The following is a 20,086-nucleotide window of genomic DNA, read 5'->3' on the forward strand; positions in this document are numbered from 1 at the left end:
CTTGAGTTGCTGAAGTCTCTAAGTGTTGTTGGACTGTCATGGCTGGCACTCTTGTAGAATGTTGCATGGAATTTAGGGACAGTACCTTTGGCTTGCCAAAGTGGAGTGGTGGACCACAGAGTGTGTTCCAGTTATAGAGGAATCACACTCCTCAACCTCCTTGGGGAAGTCAATACCAGGGTACTAAAGAGGAGACTTAGATGTTACTTAATCCTCAGATTCAGGAGGAGCAATGTGGGCACTGTCCTGGCTGTGGAATGATGGACTGAGTAGAGCCGCTACTTCTTTGCATCAAAAGGAACCAGTTGAGGTGGTTCGGGTGAGGATGCTCCCTGGTCATCTCCCTAAGGAGGTCTTCCAGGCATGTCCAACCTGGAGGAAACCACAGGGAAGACCCAGGACACACTGGAGAGATTATATTTTGCAGCTGGCTTGGGAACACCTTGGGATCCCTCGGGAAGTGGTACAGGACTTGGCCGAGGATAGGAATGTGCACAATGAGCTGTTTGCTTTGCTGCCACCATGACCCAGACCCGTATAAGCATCTGAAAATGAATAAAATGAATGAAATGATTGCCTGGCTTTCACTGAAGCCAGGCAATCCTCTAAAGTCTGAGTATGTGTGAGATTATCTACAGTTATTGGCATGTACAACTGAGTGTCATCAGCGTAACAATGAAAAGTAGTTCCAAAGTCTCAAAGTATCTGCCCTAAAAGGTGCTATATAGAGGAAAAACAGCAGAGATCCTAAAATGGGCTCTTGTGGTACCCCATATTTTCACAGGAACAAAATTTCAACGTTATTGTACAGGACGCAATAGGTGCAGCCGGTCTGCTCTGCGTAAGCCTGATCTTGTCAGATCTCAGAAGCTAGTACCCCCCGGTACTTATTCCTGGTCCCGGTGATCACAATATCACAACAGTAAAGTTGATCCTTTACTGCCAAGGTGCAGTAATTCTTTTTTCAACCAGTAGCCAGGAGCCGCTCCTAATGTGAACCCAGGTTCTGTGAGCTTTTCCAAGCGATGTTGCAGCACGTCACTTTTAGTTGTTTAGTTGTTGTTGTTGTTTTTGTTTTTTTGTTTTTTACTGCAGATAATTGCATTACACATGCAAGAAGTCATTACAATAAAATGTCAGGAAGAGAAACAGAAAATAAAGTTTGCTACGAGTGAATTAAATGTATTTTTATTCTAAAAAAAGAAAGTAAAAGTACTTGAATGGTCAGAAAATGCAGATTATCTCCTTTGTCAATATGGCACAAAAAGTACTATAATGGCAATATCTGTGTTAAAACGCAAGATAGTTCTCTCACAGATTTGATTTTTCAAATCAAGTTAAACAACTGTTATTTTCTGCGCAAATATTTGAAAAGAGGACCACTGAGACGAGAAACTCATCTTGAATTGTTTATTAAGGACTCTCACAATATAAGGCTATATATATATATATATATATATATATATATATATATATATACACAGTAGTGTTCAGAATAATAGTAGTGCTATGCGACTAAAAAGATTAATCCAGGTTTTGAGTATATTTCTTATTGTTACATGGGAAACAAGGTACCAGTAGATTCAGTAGATTATCACAAATCCAAGACCAAGCATTCATGATATGCACACTCTTAAGGCTATGAAATTGGGCTATTAGTAAAAAAAAAAGTAGAAAAGGGGGTGTTCACAATAATAGTAGCATCTGCTGTTGACGCAACAAACTCAAAACTATTATGTTCAAACTGCTTTTTTAGCAATCATGTGAATCACTAAACTAGTATTTAGTTGTATAACCACAGTTTTTCATGATTTCTTCACATCTGCTAGGCATTCATTTTGTTGGTTTGGAACCAGGATTTTGCTTGTTTACTAGTGTGCTTGGGGTCATTGTCTTGTTGAAACACCCATTTCAAGGGCATGTCCTCTTTAGCATAAGGCAACATGACCTTTTCAAGTATTTTGACATATCCAAACTGATCCATGATACCTGGTATGTGATATATAGGCCCAAAACCATAGTAGGAGAAACATGCCCATATCATATGATGCTTGCACCACCATGCTTCACTGTCTTCACTGTGAACTGTGGCTTGAATTCAGAGTTTGGGGGTCGTCTCACAAACTGTCTGTGGCGACTGTACATACGGGAGCAGCCAAAAAGACACACTGACAGCAGTTACACAAATAAGATGCTAAAATGACTAGCCTATCAGAATGGTGACATTAGCAACACCCTCTACAACACACACAGGGTCAAACGGTTTAAGATGAAGTTCGATTCAGCCAACTGCTTGACTTCATCAAAACTAACTTTTATCATGCTTGTGAAATATGTTTTTACTATAAATCTCCAGCTTGTCAGCAGACCTTTGCGCAAATTGTCTTTCCCTGTGCCAACAAAGGTATCAAAATGTATGTTATTTCAAATGCACTTCAGAAGAGTTTCAGCCTGTTGGCTCCGTACAAAGCAACAGAGATTGATGACCTGCAGACAGATTGTGGAATCGCCTTTGTCTTTTAACCATTTTCACACGCGCTCTCCCATAAATCAATATAATCACAAGTATTTATGATTTTAACAACTATGTGCTTTCCGTCAAAAGGTAGTTGAAAATCAGTTTCAGCTTCATAAATGTGTCACCAGTTAGGTTTATGAAAGAGTGCAGACAATAAAGTTTTTTTTTTTTTTTTTTTTACGTTAAACAAAGAACATGCATGTTTCTTTCCCAGCTATGTACTTCTTCATTTCACCAGCTGCAAACAGTCACATGGCGGCAGATCTGTTGAACACAGACCAAAAAGTGTTGGGAGTGTATGGCCTGGGCGCCAAAAGTGAACAGGAAATGCGGATGATAGAGTAGTTGTATTCACACACATTAACAGTGAGTGTGTCAGCAGTTCAAAGAACAGTGGTGTTGTCCATGTCATTAATTTAATGCCTTGTGCATCCACAGATCCAGGGAGCAATCATGGTTTCCTGTCTGGTCCAGGTTGTCCTGGGATTTTCTGGACTGGTGGGACTCATTCTGAAATATACTGGTCCATTAGCCATTGCTCCCACCATCAACCTCATTGGCCTGTCACTGTTTATTGAAGCTGGCAAGAAGTGTGGAAGCCACTGGGGAATAGCTGCACTGTGAGTATTCATGCAAACCTTTTCAAAACCCTCCTCCACACTTTCACTGGAAACCATACTTCATCTGACAGCGCTTACGGTGTTATGTCAGCAAAGAGAATTTTGTTAATGCATCCAACCATAGTTATCTTAATTTTGCACAGACATTTGAGATTGTAGTTGTCTTTTCTTTACTTCCAGTGGAAATTTGTAGCTAATGAAGTTCTTCTTTGTTGTTGTTGTATCTTTCTTTGTTCATTACAATTAACCTGTGCCCCATGCCCATGTATCATGCTTAGTTATCATGGTACAGGGTAACATATGTCACATGTCAAAGAAAATATTTAAATTCAAAAACAATGAATTAAATAATGAAGAGGTTTGGTCATCTCAACTGCTCTTCTCCATATGGTGCATCTGGAAAGTATTCACAGTGCTTCACTTTTAGAGAATATTCTACTAAAAAAAACATGACAACATGAAAAAGGTGTTTTGAAATTTTTGCAAACTTATTACAAAAAAAAATCAATTAAAAACAAACAAGCAAAGAAACCACGTGTACGTAAGTATTCACACCCTTTGCTTAATACTTTGTTGATGCACCTTTGGCAGCAATTACAGCCTCAGATCTTATTGAATATGATGCCACAAGCTTTAATAGTCCCATGACAGGGCAGTTGTGTGCAGTTTTGCCCATTCCTCTTTGCAGTACCTCTCAAACACCATCAGGTTGGATGGGGAGCATTGGTGCACAGCCATTTTCAGATTTTTCCAGAGATGTTCAATCGGATTCAGGTCTGGATTCTGGCTGGGCCACTCAAGGACATTCACAGAGTTGTCCTGAAGCCACTCCTTTCATATTGTGGCTGTGTGTTTAGAGTCAGTCACTCCTTTGATATCTTGGCTGTGTGCTTGGGGTCATTGTCCTGCTGAAAGAAGAACTGTCGCCCCAGTCTGAGGTCAGGAGCACTCTGGAGCAGGTTTTCATCCAGGATGTCTCTGTACATTGCTGCATTCATCTTTCCCTCAATCCTGACTAGTCTCCCAGTTCCTGCTGCTGCAAAACATCCCCACAGCATAATGCTGCCACCACTATGCTTCACTGAAGGGATGGTACCTGGTTTTCTCCAAACATGATGCCTGCCATTCACACCAAAGAGTTCAGTCTTTGTCTCATCACACCAGAGAATTTTGTTTCTCATGGTCTGAGAGTCCATCAAGGTGCCTTTTGGCAAACTCCAGGTGGGTTGTCATGAGCCTTTTACAAAGGAGTGGCTTCTGTCTGGCCACTCTACTATACAGGTCTGATTGGTGGATTGCTGCAGACATGGTTGTCTTTCTGGAAGGTTCTCCTCTCTATAGAAGAATGTTGGTGCTCTGACAGAGTGACCTTTGGGTTCTTGGTCACCTCCCTGACTAAGGCCCTTCTCCCCAGTTCAGGTTCTGGTTCAGGTGACTTTATTTGTACCCGTAGGTAGATTTGACTTGCAGCAAACAGAAAAGGGCGTCCATGTTAGTCAAACACAACAATAACAATGAAAACACTAAAAACACTAACAAAGAACATATGCAAAACAAAATGTAACACAAACACCACCGGGGACTCACAAGCTTACTAAACCACTAAAAAAAGAAGCATTTGGAAAAACCACTAAAAGATGGTCAGCATAAAACTGATGTGCAAAGGGCAAATAAATAAATAAATACATAAATATATGCAAAGATTTGTTCAAAACTACTCCTGTAGCATTTTGTCCTACACCTTGGGACTTTAAACCTACGGCCAGAAGGTAGGAGCTGAAATTCATTAGCCAGGGGGTGGGAGTCATAAACTGTGATGCAGCTGGTTATCCGCTGTCCAGTTGCTCAGTTTAGACGGGGGGCCAGTTCAAGGAAGAGTCCCGGTGGATCCGATACTTCCATTTATGGATGATGGAGGCCACTGTGCTTATTGGGACCTTCAAAGCAGCAGAAACGTTTCTGTACCCTTCCCCAGATTTGTGCCTCGAGACAATCCTGTCTCAGAGGTCTCCAGACAATTCCTTTGACTTCATGCTTGGTTTGTGCTCTGACATGCACTGTCAACTGTGGGACCTTATATGTAGACAGGTGTGTGTCTTTCCAAATCATGTCAATCAACTGAATTTACCCCACGTGGACTCCAATTAAGCCGTAGAAACATGTCAAGGAGGATCAGTGGAAACGGGGAGCACCTGAGCTCAATTTTGACCTGAATGGCAAAGGCTGTGAATACTTATGTACATGTGATTTCTTCATTTTTTTTTTATTTTTTTTTATTTTTAATAAATTTGCCAAAATCTAAAAAATAAATAAATAAATAAATAATAATAATAATAAAATAACTTTTTCACATTGTCATTATAGGGTATTGTGAGTAGAATTCTGAGGAAGAAAAATGAATTTCATCCATTTTGGAATAAGGCTGTAACATAAGAAAATGTGGAAAAAGTGAAGCGCTGTGAATACTTTCTGGATGCACTGAGCTTGCTTCTTTCCTATCTAGGTTTGCATTCTGGCATTCTCTACACTGACATGCAATTTCTGCTGCACTCAGATGCATGTACTGAGAAAGGCATTGAGTTCATGACTACAAGCAACTCTGTTTTTATTAGTTACAACACACACACACACACACACACACATACACACTTAGTGCAATACTACAAATTGCAGTATTCAAATAGTATAATTACTATTATTTTAATGTGGGGTTTGTGTGTTCTCCCCATGTTCATGTGGGTTACCTCTGAGTGCTCCAGATGCATGCATGTTAGGTGAATTGGGCACTTTAAATTTACCATAGGTGTGAGAGAGTGGTTGTGTTTTTCTGTCTATATTTCAATTTATTTTCATTTATATAGCAACAAATCACAACAAAGCTTCACACAAGTAAGGTCTAATCTTACCAACCCCTAGAGCAAGCACACAGGTGACAGTGGTAAGGAAAACCTCCATCTGATAAGTAAGTAAAGTTTATTTGTATAGCGCCTTTCAAGATAAAATCACAAAGTGCTGTACAAGAATTTAAGAACACAGAAATAAAAATACAGAAACAACAAACAGCAATAACATAAAACCAGTTAAAAGCAAGTCTGTACAAATTGGGTCCACAGATCCCATCTACTTTATGACCATTACAGATGAAGACACCCAGTCCCACTTCTGGATGGAGCTGCACCTCAGACAGAAAAAAAAAGAAACAGAATCCGGTGGGAGAAAGACTACAGATAAGGTATAATTTGTCAGCATGAAGCAACAAGAAAAGCAGAGGACATGAGACACAAACAGAAGAAATACCAAGGTGATTGCCGACCACTAGCCCCAAGCTTCACAAACAGACTCAGACTTTAAATAAAGTTGTAGCCACAACCCACTGTTTACTAATAAAATGAATTTAAAAGGATAGGAAGCATAACATATGCCAGTATGCTAGCCATGCGAAAGGGAAAATAAGTGCGTCTTAAGTCTGGACTTGAAAGTCTCCACAGAATCTGAGTGTTGTATTGACGCAGGAAGATCATTCCACAAAGCAGGTGCGTGACAAGTGAAAGCTCTGTGATCCGCAGACTTTTTATTCACCCTGGGGACACAAAGTAGACCTGCACCCTAAGAACGGAGAGCCTGGGCCGGTACATAGGGTTTAAGCAGGTTAGCTAAGTAGGGAGGTGCTAGTCAATGAATAATTTTATAGATTAGTAACAGAATCTTAAAATCTGATCTCACAGGAACAGGCTCAACCCTAGTCAGTACTACAGCAGTACCGCATGTGAGAACCAAAATCAGGGTATTTGTCATAGTTACAGACTGAACAAGGCAGGACACAAATGCAGGACTCAGACACAGGAAGGATTGTTCAAAAGGCTTTAGTCATAGTTCAGGCTGGATTCGGTACACAGTATAGCAAGCAGCACAAAGCAACCGTGTCCAAAACATGAGGCTGGTAACGAGGTGAATAGACAGGCGAGAGGTCAGAACACGGCGTGGCAAAGATGAGGGACAAGGACATGAAGGCTAGAAAGGCAGGCATGGAGCACAAACGATCAGGCAGAAGACTGCAGGAAACAAGGGGCTTAAGAACAGAAGTAATCAGAGACAATGAGACACAGGTGGGGGAGGATGAGCAGGAAGAAGGTGTGGTCAAAGAAGAGGGAACCAGACACACCCACACCAAGACATAGTGAAAGACAAGAAAGTACCAACACAAAACACCAACAAAAGCTGCAAAGAAATAAAACCCACACTACAATAACTACCAAAATAAAGCACACAGATAACTCACAACCCCACATCATGACAGTATTTCCACTAATGTGTGTCGAACACTGAATGCATTGCTAGAATCTATGGAGCTAAATCAAGGCCAAAGGTTTTGTAATCTGAAAATAAAAAAAGATTGAAAAAATAAATTTTGAAACTGAAAATTAAAGTTTTGTAATCTGAAAATAAAAAAAGATTGAAAAAAATTGAAAATTCAATGTTTGTTCTTGAATTTTATAATCATTTAAAAAGTATTATCAAAATAAAAATAAGTGTAATATATATATATTTTTCAGTTTAAATAAATTTTTGATTCAGCTCTGTAATTTTTTTGATCAAATAATTTATTTTCATTCATATTTCTTTTTTTCACATTCAGATCTTTTTTTTGCTTTCAGATCTTATTTTTTCAATTTCAATCTTTTGGCCCTGTTCTGGCATGGGAGGGCGTGGCTTCGATTGAGAGGGGCGTGGAACTGTGAGTGACAGGAGAGCAATCAGTCCTCACATGATGTTGCATTCAGGAAACGTGGGTACTTTGATAGATAATGACTCTGCTCCCGTCTCCATCGTTTATTTACTACGCGGCTGGTGTGTGAAAGAAAATAGAGAGAATTAAAGTTTATTACGAGGCTTTAAACCCTCGAGATAAAGCTGTTTATTGTGATCGATGTGTAGCAGTTGATTCAGTGGATCCGTATGTTGTACCGGATAGTGAATTTAATGACGATGTAACAAAGTTGACCGCCCGTAAATCCAAAGCCGCCCGGAAGAGCGCTCCGGCTACCGGCGGTGTGAAGAAGCCTCGCCCTTACAGGCCTGGCACTGTAGCGCTGAGAGAGATCCACCGCTACCAGAAATCCACCGAGCTGCTGATCCACAAGCTGCTGACCAGGTCAGCCTCACCGGCCTCCTGCAGAGCATCAGCGGAGCTCTGAAAGCGGAGGTCAGTCTTGAAGTCCTGAGCGATTTCTCTCACCAGGTGCTGGAAGGGCAGCTTGTGGATCAGCAGCAGCTCGGTGGATTTCTGGTAGCGGCGGAGTTCCACAGGCCTGTAACAGCGAGGCTTCTTCACACCGCCGGTAGCCGGAGCGCTCTTCCGGGCAGCTTTGGATTTTGGGGCGGTCTGCTTGGTTGTGTCCATATTAAAGCTTTCTTCAGATCTGCTGAGCCAGGTCTCTCTGTGTGTCACTTAAAAAGCTTGTAACACTCCACTGCAGCCTGTAAAATGAGCGACCTGCCTCATTTTCATGCGGCGATGCTGCGCTGCGTTCACGGTCTTGTGTGGATTTGTGACACATCGTTTTTTTAGGTATAGGTGTTAAACTTTACAATCTTGCATATTTTCCAGTTTTTAAACATCAAAAATGACCAAGAGTGGTCTAGAATTACTTGTAATAGACATCTTTAACATCACTTTATTTACAGGTATCAAGTAGGGGTGGTGCCCAAGTGGTCAATGCACTTGGTTTCAGTGCGGAAGGTTCCCGGTTCAAATCCCACCCCTACCACATTTCTCCATGTAATGTGGAGTTGCGTCAGGAAGGGCATCCGGTGTAAAACCTGTGCCAATTCAACATGCAGATCCACCTTGGATTTGCTGTGGTGACCCCGAGTGCAAAACAAGGGAGCAGCCGAAGGGACTTACTATCAAGACAATACAGTGGAGAGAAAGTGTTAAGTCATTATCTATCAAAGTACCCACGTTTCCTGAAAGCAACATCATGTGAGGACTGATTGCTCTCCTGTGACTCACAATTCCACGCCCCTCTCAATCGAAGCCACGCCCTCCCACGCCACAACGGGGCCAAAAGTTTGAAACTGAAAATAAGATCTGAAAGTGGAAAAAAAGATCTGAAGGTGAAAAAAAGAAATATGAAAGAAAATAAATTATTTGATAAAAAAAAAATTACAGAGCTGAATCAAAAATTTATTTAAACTAAAAAATCTATATCTTACACTTATTTTTATTTTGATAATACTTTTTAAATGATTATAAAATTCAGGAACAAACATTGAATTTTCAGTTTTTTATTTTCAGATTAAAAAAACTTTAATTTTCAGTTTCAAAATTTATTTTTTCAATCTTTTTTATTTTCAGATTACAAAACTTTTGGCCTTGATTTAGCTCCATAAGAATCCTAATACATCCACAATTTCCATAAATGATTTGCAGAAGAGATTAGAAGGCTTATTTATATGAATGTTGAAGTCGCTGACAGTCAGAATGTTATCCACACAGGTTAACAAGTTAGAGATAAACTCACCAAATTCATCTGGCCAATATTCAGTGACAAAGTAATATGGCTGATTTTTTATTCTTGTGAACTTGACTGTATGTAGTACCGTGGGCAGGGTGGAGAATCAGATGTTCAAACAAGCTGTATTTATGACTCCCAACAACTAGTAAACTAAACCAAGATTTACAAATTAGAGCAACACCCCCGCCTTGGATGAAAAGGATGAATAAATGTGTATGTCGGTGGGGAGGCCTCATTTACGGGGAGGACAGCAGTAGGTTTAAGCCAGGTTTCACATAACCTAAACATATCTAAGTGGTGATCCATAATTACATTGTTAATCATCAGTGATTTTGAGGACAGCGACCTTATGTTAATAAGACCCACCAAAGTGTCTGATCAGCTTTGAGGATCAGATTAAACTTACTGTATATTAGTTTACATTTACACTCTGTCACACGGTGTTAAAGTGTCTGATCAGCTCTCTGAGGCTCAGATTAAAGATTTAAATATACTGTATGTTAGATTATATTTACATTCTGTACCACGGTGTTAAAGTGTCTGATAAGTTCTCTGAGGATCAAAGTAAACTTACTGTATATTAGTTTACATTTACACTCTGTCTCATGGTGTTAAAGTGTCTAATCAGCTCTCTGAGGCTCAGATTGAAGATACTGTATGTTAGTTTACATTTACACTCTGTCACACGGTGTTAAAGTGTCTGATCAGCTCTCTGAGGCTCAGATTAAAGATACTGTATGTTAGTTTACATTTACACTCTGTCTCATGGTGTTAAAGCGTCTGATCAGCTCTCTGAGGCTCAGATTGAAGATACTGTATGTTAGTTTACATTTACACTCTGTGTCACAGTGTTAAAGTGTCTGATCAGCTCTCTGAGGCTCAGATTGAAGATACTGTATGTTAGTTTACATTTACACTCTGTGTCACAGTGTTAAAGTGTCTGATCAGCTCTCTGAGGCTCAGATTAAAGATACTGTATGTTAGTTTACATTTACACTCTGTCTCACAGTGTTAAAGTGTCTGATCAGCTCTCTGAGGCTCAGATTAAAGATACTGTATGTTAGTTTACATTTACACTCTGTCTCATGGTGTTAAAGTGTCTGATCAGCACTCTGAAGCTCAGATTAAAGTTTCTGTATGTTAGTTTACATTTACACTCCGTCACACGGTGTTAAAGTGGCTGATCAGCTCTCTGAGGCTCAGATCAAAGATACTGTATGTTAGTTTACATTTACACTCTGTCTCATGGTGTTAAAGTGTCTGATCAGCTCTCTGAGGCTCAGATTAAAGATACTGTATGTTAGTTTACATTTACACTCTGTGTCACAGTGTTAAAGTGTCTGATCAGCTCTCTGAGGCTCAGATTAAAGATACTGTATGTTAGTTTACATTTACACTCTGTATCACAGTGTTAAAGTGTCTGATCAGCTCTCTGAGGCTCAGATTAAAGATACTGTATGTTAGTTTACATTTACACTCTGTCTCATGGTGTTAAAGTGTCTGATCAGCACTCTGAAGCTCAGATTAAAGTTTCTGTATGTTAGTTTACATTTACGCAGTATATTGACGCTACTGCATGAGTTGGCAAATGAAACTATATGTCGCATTTCCTACTTTTATGCTCATGCAGTACTTTAGCATTGTATTCTACTTTTTTATTTTTAATTTGCATTACCCCTCCATTTATGTAACAACGTTTGGAGCATGACTGAACTGGTCTTCTGTTGTAATGCACATGTGAACACAGATACCTGCAGGTGACAGCATAGTACCTCATTTTATGTATGTCTCAAGAAAAGAAAACAAGAAATCCACTGCCAGAGCCTGTCTGATGGTCTCAGTGGCTCATCTTTATCAAGCAAATCTCTTTCACATAAATCATTTTATGTCTATAAATGCACTGACAGAAGATTTTTTTAATTTAACTGAAGGCACTCAGTTGTCATTCCTCCCTGATTTACACATTATTTCTGACCTAGTGCTTTTTAAAAATCAAATATCACGCCTAATTTATTTAAAATATCTTTTAGTACCCTGTGGCACCTTGACATGTTTGCTTTTTATGTGGCTTTTTATATTTAATTGTATGAGTTTATTTCATTGTATGTTTGCTTTTATTCCCATGAAATTATTTTAATTAATTTAATTACTTAATTTAATAAATTTTACTGTAATCACTTTAGTCAGCTTCTGGTTGCTGTAAAGGGTCGTATAAATAAATGTTGACAGAATGATTGCTCAGTTGATTTAACAATATCCATGTCAATGTTGAGATAATTTTCTTCTGCTCCCCTAAGCTGAATTTTCTTGTGCCAGTTGAAGTAAATACATTAATTTAGTTTGAATCATAAGTACATGTCATATTTGAAGCTGACCACTGTAATTCTTTTCTGTAACACACAATAAATCAGTATTATTGCCACTGATTTGGCTAAAAATACTGGTTAATATTCCCACTCAAATGAGCCATAACATTCTCAGAAGTTATCCACAGAATTTGCATAAATTGCACACAAAATGTCATGTGCAGCATGCCAACTGCATAACGATATGTTTTCACTTGCGTGCACATTTGTCATGAATGGAATCATGCCATACCTGACTACAATTACACTAATAGCTACAAGCAAGTGCCAAAACTCCAGGGAACCTCTGTCACACTATGTGCTTTTTTGTGTGTTTTCCCACAGCACAGTCTGTCTGATCCTGCTGTTCTCTCAGTACCTCAGCAAAGTCAACGTTCCAATGATCGCTTACAAGGACAAGAAGTGGACAGTTTTCCAGTATCCACTGTTCAAGCTTTTCTCAGTGAGTTGGTGACATTCTGCATAATTTATACTTGGGGAGAAACTGAAGTTGCAGTTTCTGGATCTTTACCTCATAAGACAGTTTTTAATGTGCTTCAAAAATGTAAATAAAAAATAAAACAAATTAGCATTTTAAAAACATAATAATAATAATAATAATATAATTGATTTTCCTGCCAAAAAGTCATGAGCATGGTTTACTTTGGGATTAGATCTAGCGAAAGACTGAGAAATGTAAAACCACCTGGTATTGATCATTCAGAAAAGAGAATGAAGGTTGTCCAGTCATGAACTTTTGCTGTCTAATCAAAAAGATTAATGACTGCATTTTTCATATGGATGAATAGCTGTGTATTTGTTCCACGAAGGAATAAAACAAGGTATTATATAGCAGCAAGAAATGCCCTACTCTGTGAAGTTAGCCATGGTCTTTTGTGACTTTTACTATATCTTCCACAGTGATTATATAGAAACAGTGTCAAGTTCAACATCAAAGCTGCAATCAAGCATATAAAATCAGCAGTTTATTGGTATGTTTCTCTTCTCTTGAGCGACTGTTTCATGTTCCATGAACAGATCCGTACACGATAAAAGCTGTCCTTGCACAACTTTATTCCCACGTAATTTATGTACGAATATAGCCAGACGTGCACAACAGTGCTTGAGGCATGTTTTATACAGGCTCAGGTTTAAAAGTTGTGAACGGTTGTTAAATTTAGATTCCACTCATAACGTCATGTTGAACACAGTTCTAGAAATCATAAAAAAAAATGGAATAGCTTAATTATCATGTTATGGGGTAACATGTCATATGTCATCAAATCCAATGGCCGTTGACCTTGTTTGACCTTTACTTTGGACACCAAGTATTCAACACAGTGAAACTATTCCATTTATTAAACCTATTAGCTCAACCAATAATTTGCATCACTTTGTACCAAAATTGAAGGAACTTTAACTTTTGACCCCTCTACAAACTGAAACTGACCTTTGTCGCCATTTTGCTGCTTTTACCCCCATAACTCCAGAACATTACCTTTTTGGACTTGTTATGATCAGACAAGTAATGGAGTATAGTTTTCAACATGATTGGAACTTTTTTAAAATTTTGACCCCTGTGTAATTCTTTATTGACCGCTGTAGCTCATTAGAGGTCAGCTTCAGGATGGCTCCATATCTGATTATAAACATTAGCTAATTTAGAATATGTGTGCCAAAATCTATGCTTTTATCTCAAAATGCACAATTATGGAAATTTTAGCTAAGCTGCACCATTAATATGTTTGACTTCCAGATTGCTTTTCTGCTTTAGTTCTGGATTTTGGTCTTGCTCCTTCTTATAGTCTTTGTGCTCTGATCACCTCCTTATGTCATTATGTTTAGTTCTTTCACTCTTGTACTTTATTAACTCCTGAGTTCTATGCTGGTTTGTGGTTTCATGATTTCTCCTGGTCTTCAGTTATGTGTTATTTTGTGCACTCACCTTTTAAATGTCTGTTGTGTTGTGTTGGCACTGTTAGTATTCTGTTTAATTGTAGCCACCTGGTATTGGTTCCTTTCCACATGTGCCTTCTGTTCATGTTGATTCCTCTCAGCTGTCATCATTTAATTCGTCTGGTATTACGTTCTCACCTGTTAGGCTTTTGTTGTGGATTCATTCACCTTTGTCTGCTCCCTGCACTCCCTGTGAGTATTGTATTTACCTTCTAGTGTCACCTCTAGTCTTCAAGTTAGTTAGTTTGTTCTGCTGTCACCCTGTTTTACCACGGTCATTTTTGGAATTACTTTTGTTTGTCACTACTTTTTTGTCACTTCTTCAGTGTTTGGTCTGTTAGCTCCTGGTGCAGCCAATAAACCACTCACGATTTGACACGTACACCTCTTTTCATTTCTGTCTGCACCTTGGGTTCATTATCAACACATCACAACACCCTGAGGCGGTAACAGAAGTTGCATGAAGTTGTGATAGAAACCTTTGATCATAATGAAAACACAGACAGAGGTCTGACATTATTACTGCTTTTTAATGTTCATGCCAACATTTAACATAAAGTGATTTTTCTTTTTTGTGCTGATATCATTTAGAAATGAAAGCCCCCCAAAAGTAAGAAATAAAAACAACATGCAAATACATGACATATATGACAATAAGTGAAGTGCATATTGCTCTTTGGGTCATGCCCAGTGGCATTTCTAGCCATTCTGTCATCTTAGGCAAAGCCTCCGACCCACCAGAATTCAAGTGAGGTGGGGTTGCGTGGTTTGAGGAAAACATAATAATGCAATTACTATATGTTATATGGTAAACCTACTGGTACATACATATTTAGTAACTTAGTATGAAACAAATTAGTGCTATTGTTGCATCATGTAGCAGTTCCCACTTTGCATTATGGGGTTTCTTAGTGGATTTTGAACAGAGTGGTAATCCATCACAGAAGTCAAAAAAGAGGTGCGTCCTGAATTATGTTTATACTTGTAGAAGGACAATTTCTGTGACTACATTCTTGGAATTGTGGTATGTCAGGGATGTTTAACATGAAACCCCAAACATATGAAAATGTTAACAGTTGACAAAAGGGGATTTTTTGCACAATATGACCCCCCCCCCCCCCCCCCCACCCCCATTTTGTAAAGATCTGCATGGATGTGTTAACAAACAAATGTGATGCAGGTGATGTACGTAGGTTTCAGCACAAAACTCCACGGTTCACACTACAAAATCACATTTTATACAAATCTCTGATCTGAACTACTGTCTTAATGTTAAAATGGCCTTTTTCTTCCTCTTGTCTGAATATATCACTCTAGTGTGAGTCACAGCTAACCCATACCATTAAGGAGGCATACACTTAGAGTGCATCCGGAAAGTATTCATAGCACTTCACTTTTTCCACATTTTGTTATGTTACAGCCTTCGTGGTTCGTGCACTCCATGTAATGTGGAGTTATGTCAGGAAGAGCATCTGGCATAAAATGTGTCAATTCAACATATGCGCACATATTGCAGCTGTTGCTGCAATACGGGCATGATGCATTCTCAATACATCTGTAATACTTCAGTGATAATCGCAATGCGTCCGATCCATTTCCTTAATACATGCGTGGTACATCCATGATTGTTCGTCATATATTCGCTATACATTATTATTATATCCGTAAATCATACTGAGTAATTTGACATTTCTGGCCAATTTTGTGGCAGATGACAACGAACACCCGACATCTGTATACTCAATTCATACGCAATTAATCCTCTCCCCAGTGGGACCGGCCTTTAAACTGTTACTGACGCAAATTATTGTATGCATTTTCTAGGCTTTGTTTGGAATGTGTGGTGGCTGGTTGGTGTGTTTCTTACTGACCACCTTTGAGATGCTGCCTTCAAAGTCGGATGTGTATGGATTCTCAGCCAGGACTGATCTCAGACTGGATGCTGTGAAAAACTCTCCATGGATCCACATACCTTACCCAGGTAGTACAAAATAATTCCATTCATATTTATTGAAAGTCGGTTTTGTCAAAAATGATACATTCATTTCCATGATGATATACTGTGGGAAGCACAATTTTACGAGCTGTTATGCCAGCATACTCGTATATGCGAACAAAAAAAAATCCAAAACTGATGGCTGATGGAAGACTGATGGCTTGATGAATCTGTAAAATGAATGATAGATGGAAAGGAGACTTGATCTCATGAAAGTGTCTTTCAAGCCATACAGACAGATGTCATGTTGTAGAAATAACTTACAGTAGTGTTCAGAATAATAGTAGTGCTATGTGACTAAAAAGATTAATCCAGGTTTTGAGTATATTTTTTATTGTTACATGGGAAACAAGGTACCAGTAGATTCAGTAGATTCTCACAAATCCAACAAGACCAAGCATTCATGATATGCACACTCTTAAGGCTATGAAATTGGGCTATTAGTAAAAAACAGTAGAAAGTGTAGTAGTGTTTACAGTAATAGTAGCATCTGCTGTTGACGCTACAATCTCAAAACTATTATGTTCAAACTGCTTTTTTAGCAATCCTGTGAATCACTAAACTAGCATTTAGTTGTATAACCACAGTTTTTCATCATTTCTTTAGAAAAGGGGGTGTTCACAATAATAGTAGTGTGGCATTCAGTCAGTGAGTTCATCAATCCTGTGGAACAAACAGGTGTGAATCAGGTGTCCCCTATTTAAGGATGAAGCCAGCACCTGTTGAACATGCTTTTCTCTTTGAAAGCCTGAGGAAAATGGGACGTTCAAGACATTGTTCAGAAGAACAGCGTAGTTTGATTAAAAAGTTGATTGGAGAGGGGAAAACTTATACGCAGGTGCAAAAAATTATAGGCTGTTCATCTACAATGATCTCCAATGCTTTAAAATGGACAAAAAAACCATGTGGAAGAAAACGGAAAACAACCATCAAAATGGATAGAAGAATAACCAGAATGGCAAAGGCTCACCCATTGATCAGCTCCAGGGTTTTCAAAGACAGTCTGGAGTTACCTGTAAGTGCTGTGACAGTTAGAAGACGCCTGTGTGAAGCTAATTTATTTGCAAGAATCCCCCGCAAAGTCCCTCTGTTAAATAAAAGACATGTGCAAAAGAGGTTACAATTTGCCAAAGAACACATCATCTGGCCTAAAGAGAAATGGAGGAATATTTTGTGGACTGATGAGAGTAAAATTGTTCTTTTTGGTTCCAAGGGCCGCAGACAGTTTGTGAGACGACCCCCAAACTCTGAATTCAAGCCACAGTTCACAGTGAAGACAGTGAAGCATGGTGGTGCAAGCATCATGATATGGGCATGTTTCTCCTGCTATGGTTTTGGGCCTATATATCACATACCAGACGGAGAACTTTAACCCATGAACTAAATACTAGTTTAGTGATTCACAGGATTGCTAAAAAAGCAGTTTGAACATAATAGTTTTGAGTTTGTAGCGTCAACAGCAGATGCTATTATTGTGAACACCCCCTTTTCTACTTTTTTTTACTAATAGCCCAATTTCATAGCCTTAAGAGTGTGCATATCATGAATGCTTGGTCTTGTTGGATTTGTGAGAATCTACTGAATCTACTGGTACCTTGTTTCCATTTGTATCCATTTTGATGATTGTTTTCCGTTTTGTTTCCCACGCGTCTCTGGTCTTTTTGTCCATTTTAAAGCATTGGAGATAATTGTAGATGAACAGCGTATAATTTTTTGCACCTGCGTATAAGTTTTCCCCTCTCCAATCAACTTTTTAATCAAACTACGCTGTTCTTCTGAACAATGTCTTGAACGTCCCATTTTCCTCAGGCTTTCAAAGAGAAAAGCATGTTCAACAGGTGCTGGCTTCATCCTTACATAGGAGACACCGGATTCACACCTGTTTGTTCCACAAAATTGACGAACTCACTGACTGACTGCTACACTACTATTATTGTGAACACCCCCTTTTCTGCTGTTTTTACTAATAGCCCAATTTCATAGCCTTAAGAGTGTGCATATCATGAATGCTTGGTCTTGTTGGATTTGTGAGAATCTATTGAATCTACTAGTACCTTGTTTCCCATGTAACAATAAGAAATATACTCAAACGTGGATTAATCTTTTTAATCACATAGCACTACTATTATTCTGAACACTACTGTGTGTGTATACACACACACACACACACACACACATATATAAAATCAAATTAATTGTTATACAGTAATCTGGGTCAAGTATTTCTACCCATCCCAAAAAGTCTTAAAAGTTCTTAAATGCATAAGTTCCACAGAGGAGACAGCTTTACATTCAGATTACTTCATTTGTCCCAGAAGGGCAATGCATTTATACACTCAGCCTATCCATAATTACAGAATAAATAACATTAAAGAGGTAAGGAAATAAAAAAAAAAACATCCATTAAGTGTCTGCCGGAGTTTGAGCCAACAATCGATTTCCTGAAATCTGTAATAATTTCCTTTAGTTCTTAACACATTTAAATTGAGGAAGCTATCATTACACCATGTGACAAATTCAGGGAGGACACAGCCCTGATCGGATTGGTGGCCCTGAAGGAGAGACAATAAGACTTGACAAGACAGTTTTATGTAGAGAAGATCTACAGCTGTCTGTATAAAGGGAAAAAAGCAGGGGAGAAAGGACACAGCCCTGAGGACAACCTGTATTTGAAGATATGACAGAAGACATGCCCATTCACAAAAACCTGCTGCAGTGTGTGTGTTAAAAAAAAACTTAATCATCAATAAAATCTGATCAGATATCATAAAATAGGAAGCTAGCCTATCAAATCAAATGTGGAGCTGCATCTTATTAAACGCAGAGCTAAAAAAAAACAAAAAACAAAACAAAACAAAAAAAAACAAATAAAAGTCTTGCATGGGATTTGGACTGTTTGAGATGCCAGCACCTATTGAACATGCTTTTCTCTTTGAAAGCCTGAGGAAAATGGGACGTTCAAGACATTGTTCAGAAGAACAGCGTAGTTTGATTAATGATTTGATTATGATCTCCAATGCTTTAAAATGGACAAAACAACCAGACACGCGTGGAAGAAAATGGAACACATCCATCAAAAAGGACTGCATTTATACCGCGCTTTTCCATCTGCATCAGATGCTCAAAGCGCTTTACAATTATGCCTCACATTCACCTCGATGTCAGGGTGCTGCCATACAAGGCGCTCACTACACACCGGGAGCAATAGGGGATTAAAGGCCTTGCCCAAGGGCCCTTAGTGATTTTCCAGTCAGGCTGGGATTTGAACCCATGATATTCTGGTCTCAAGCCCAACACCTTAACCACTAGACCATCACCTCCCCCGACCATCACCTCCCCCAGACCATCACCTCCCCTAAAATGGATAGAAGAATAACCAGAATGGCCAAGGCTCACCCATTGATCAGCTCCAGGATGATCAAAGACAGTCTGGAGTTACCCGTAAGTGCTGTGACAATTAGAAGACGCCTGTGTGAAGCTAATTTATTTGCAAGAATCCCCCGCAAAGGCCCTCTGTTAAATAAAAGACGTGCAGAAGAGGTTACCATTTGCCAAAGAACACATCAACTGGCCTAAAGAGAAATGGAGGAATATTTTGTGGACTGATGAGAGTAAAATTGTTCTTTTTGGGTCCAAGGGCCGCAGACAGTTTGTGAGACGACCCCCAAACTCTGAATTCAAGCCACAGTTCACAGTGAAGATAGTGAAGCATGGTGGTGCAAGCATCATGATATGGGCATGTTTCTCCTACTATGGTTTTGGGCCTATATATCGCATACCAGGTATCATGGATCAGTTTGGATATGTCAAAATACTTGAAGAGGTCATGTTGCCTTATGCTGAAGAGGACATGCCCTTGAAATGAGTGTTTCAACAAGACAATGACCCCAAGCACACTAGTAAACGAGCAAAATCTTGGTTTCAAACCAACAAAATGAATGCCTCGCAGATGTGAAGAAATCATGAAAAACTGTGGTTATACAACTAAATACTAGTTTAGTGATTCACAGGATTGCTAAAAAAGCGGTTTGAACATAATAGTTTTGAGTTTGTAGCGTCAACAGCAGATGCTACTATTATTCTGAACACCCCCTTTTCTACTTTTTTTTACTAATAGCCCAATTTCATAGCCT

The 20,086-nt window shown here is 39.0% G+C and overlaps 1 protein-coding gene across 1 annotated transcript in view; it reads left to right on the plus strand.

The window, feature by feature from the left end:
* si:dkey-106n21.1 (solute carrier family 23 member 1) overlaps positions 1-20,086 on the plus strand; it is a 228,439-nt gene that overhangs the window by 80,764 nt on the left and 127,589 nt on the right. Inside the window, 3 exon segments of the mRNA XM_034175892.1 lie at positions 2,957-3,138; positions 12,347-12,464; positions 15,782-15,938. Coding sequence (XP_034031783.1) covers positions 2,957-3,138; positions 12,347-12,464; positions 15,782-15,938 — 457 coding nt within the window.

Source organism: Thalassophryne amazonica, chromosome 8, assembly GCF_902500255.1.
Source record: "Thalassophryne amazonica chromosome 8, fThaAma1.1, whole genome shotgun sequence".
Taxonomy (NCBI): domain Eukaryota; kingdom Metazoa; phylum Chordata; class Actinopteri; order Batrachoidiformes; family Batrachoididae; genus Thalassophryne; species Thalassophryne amazonica.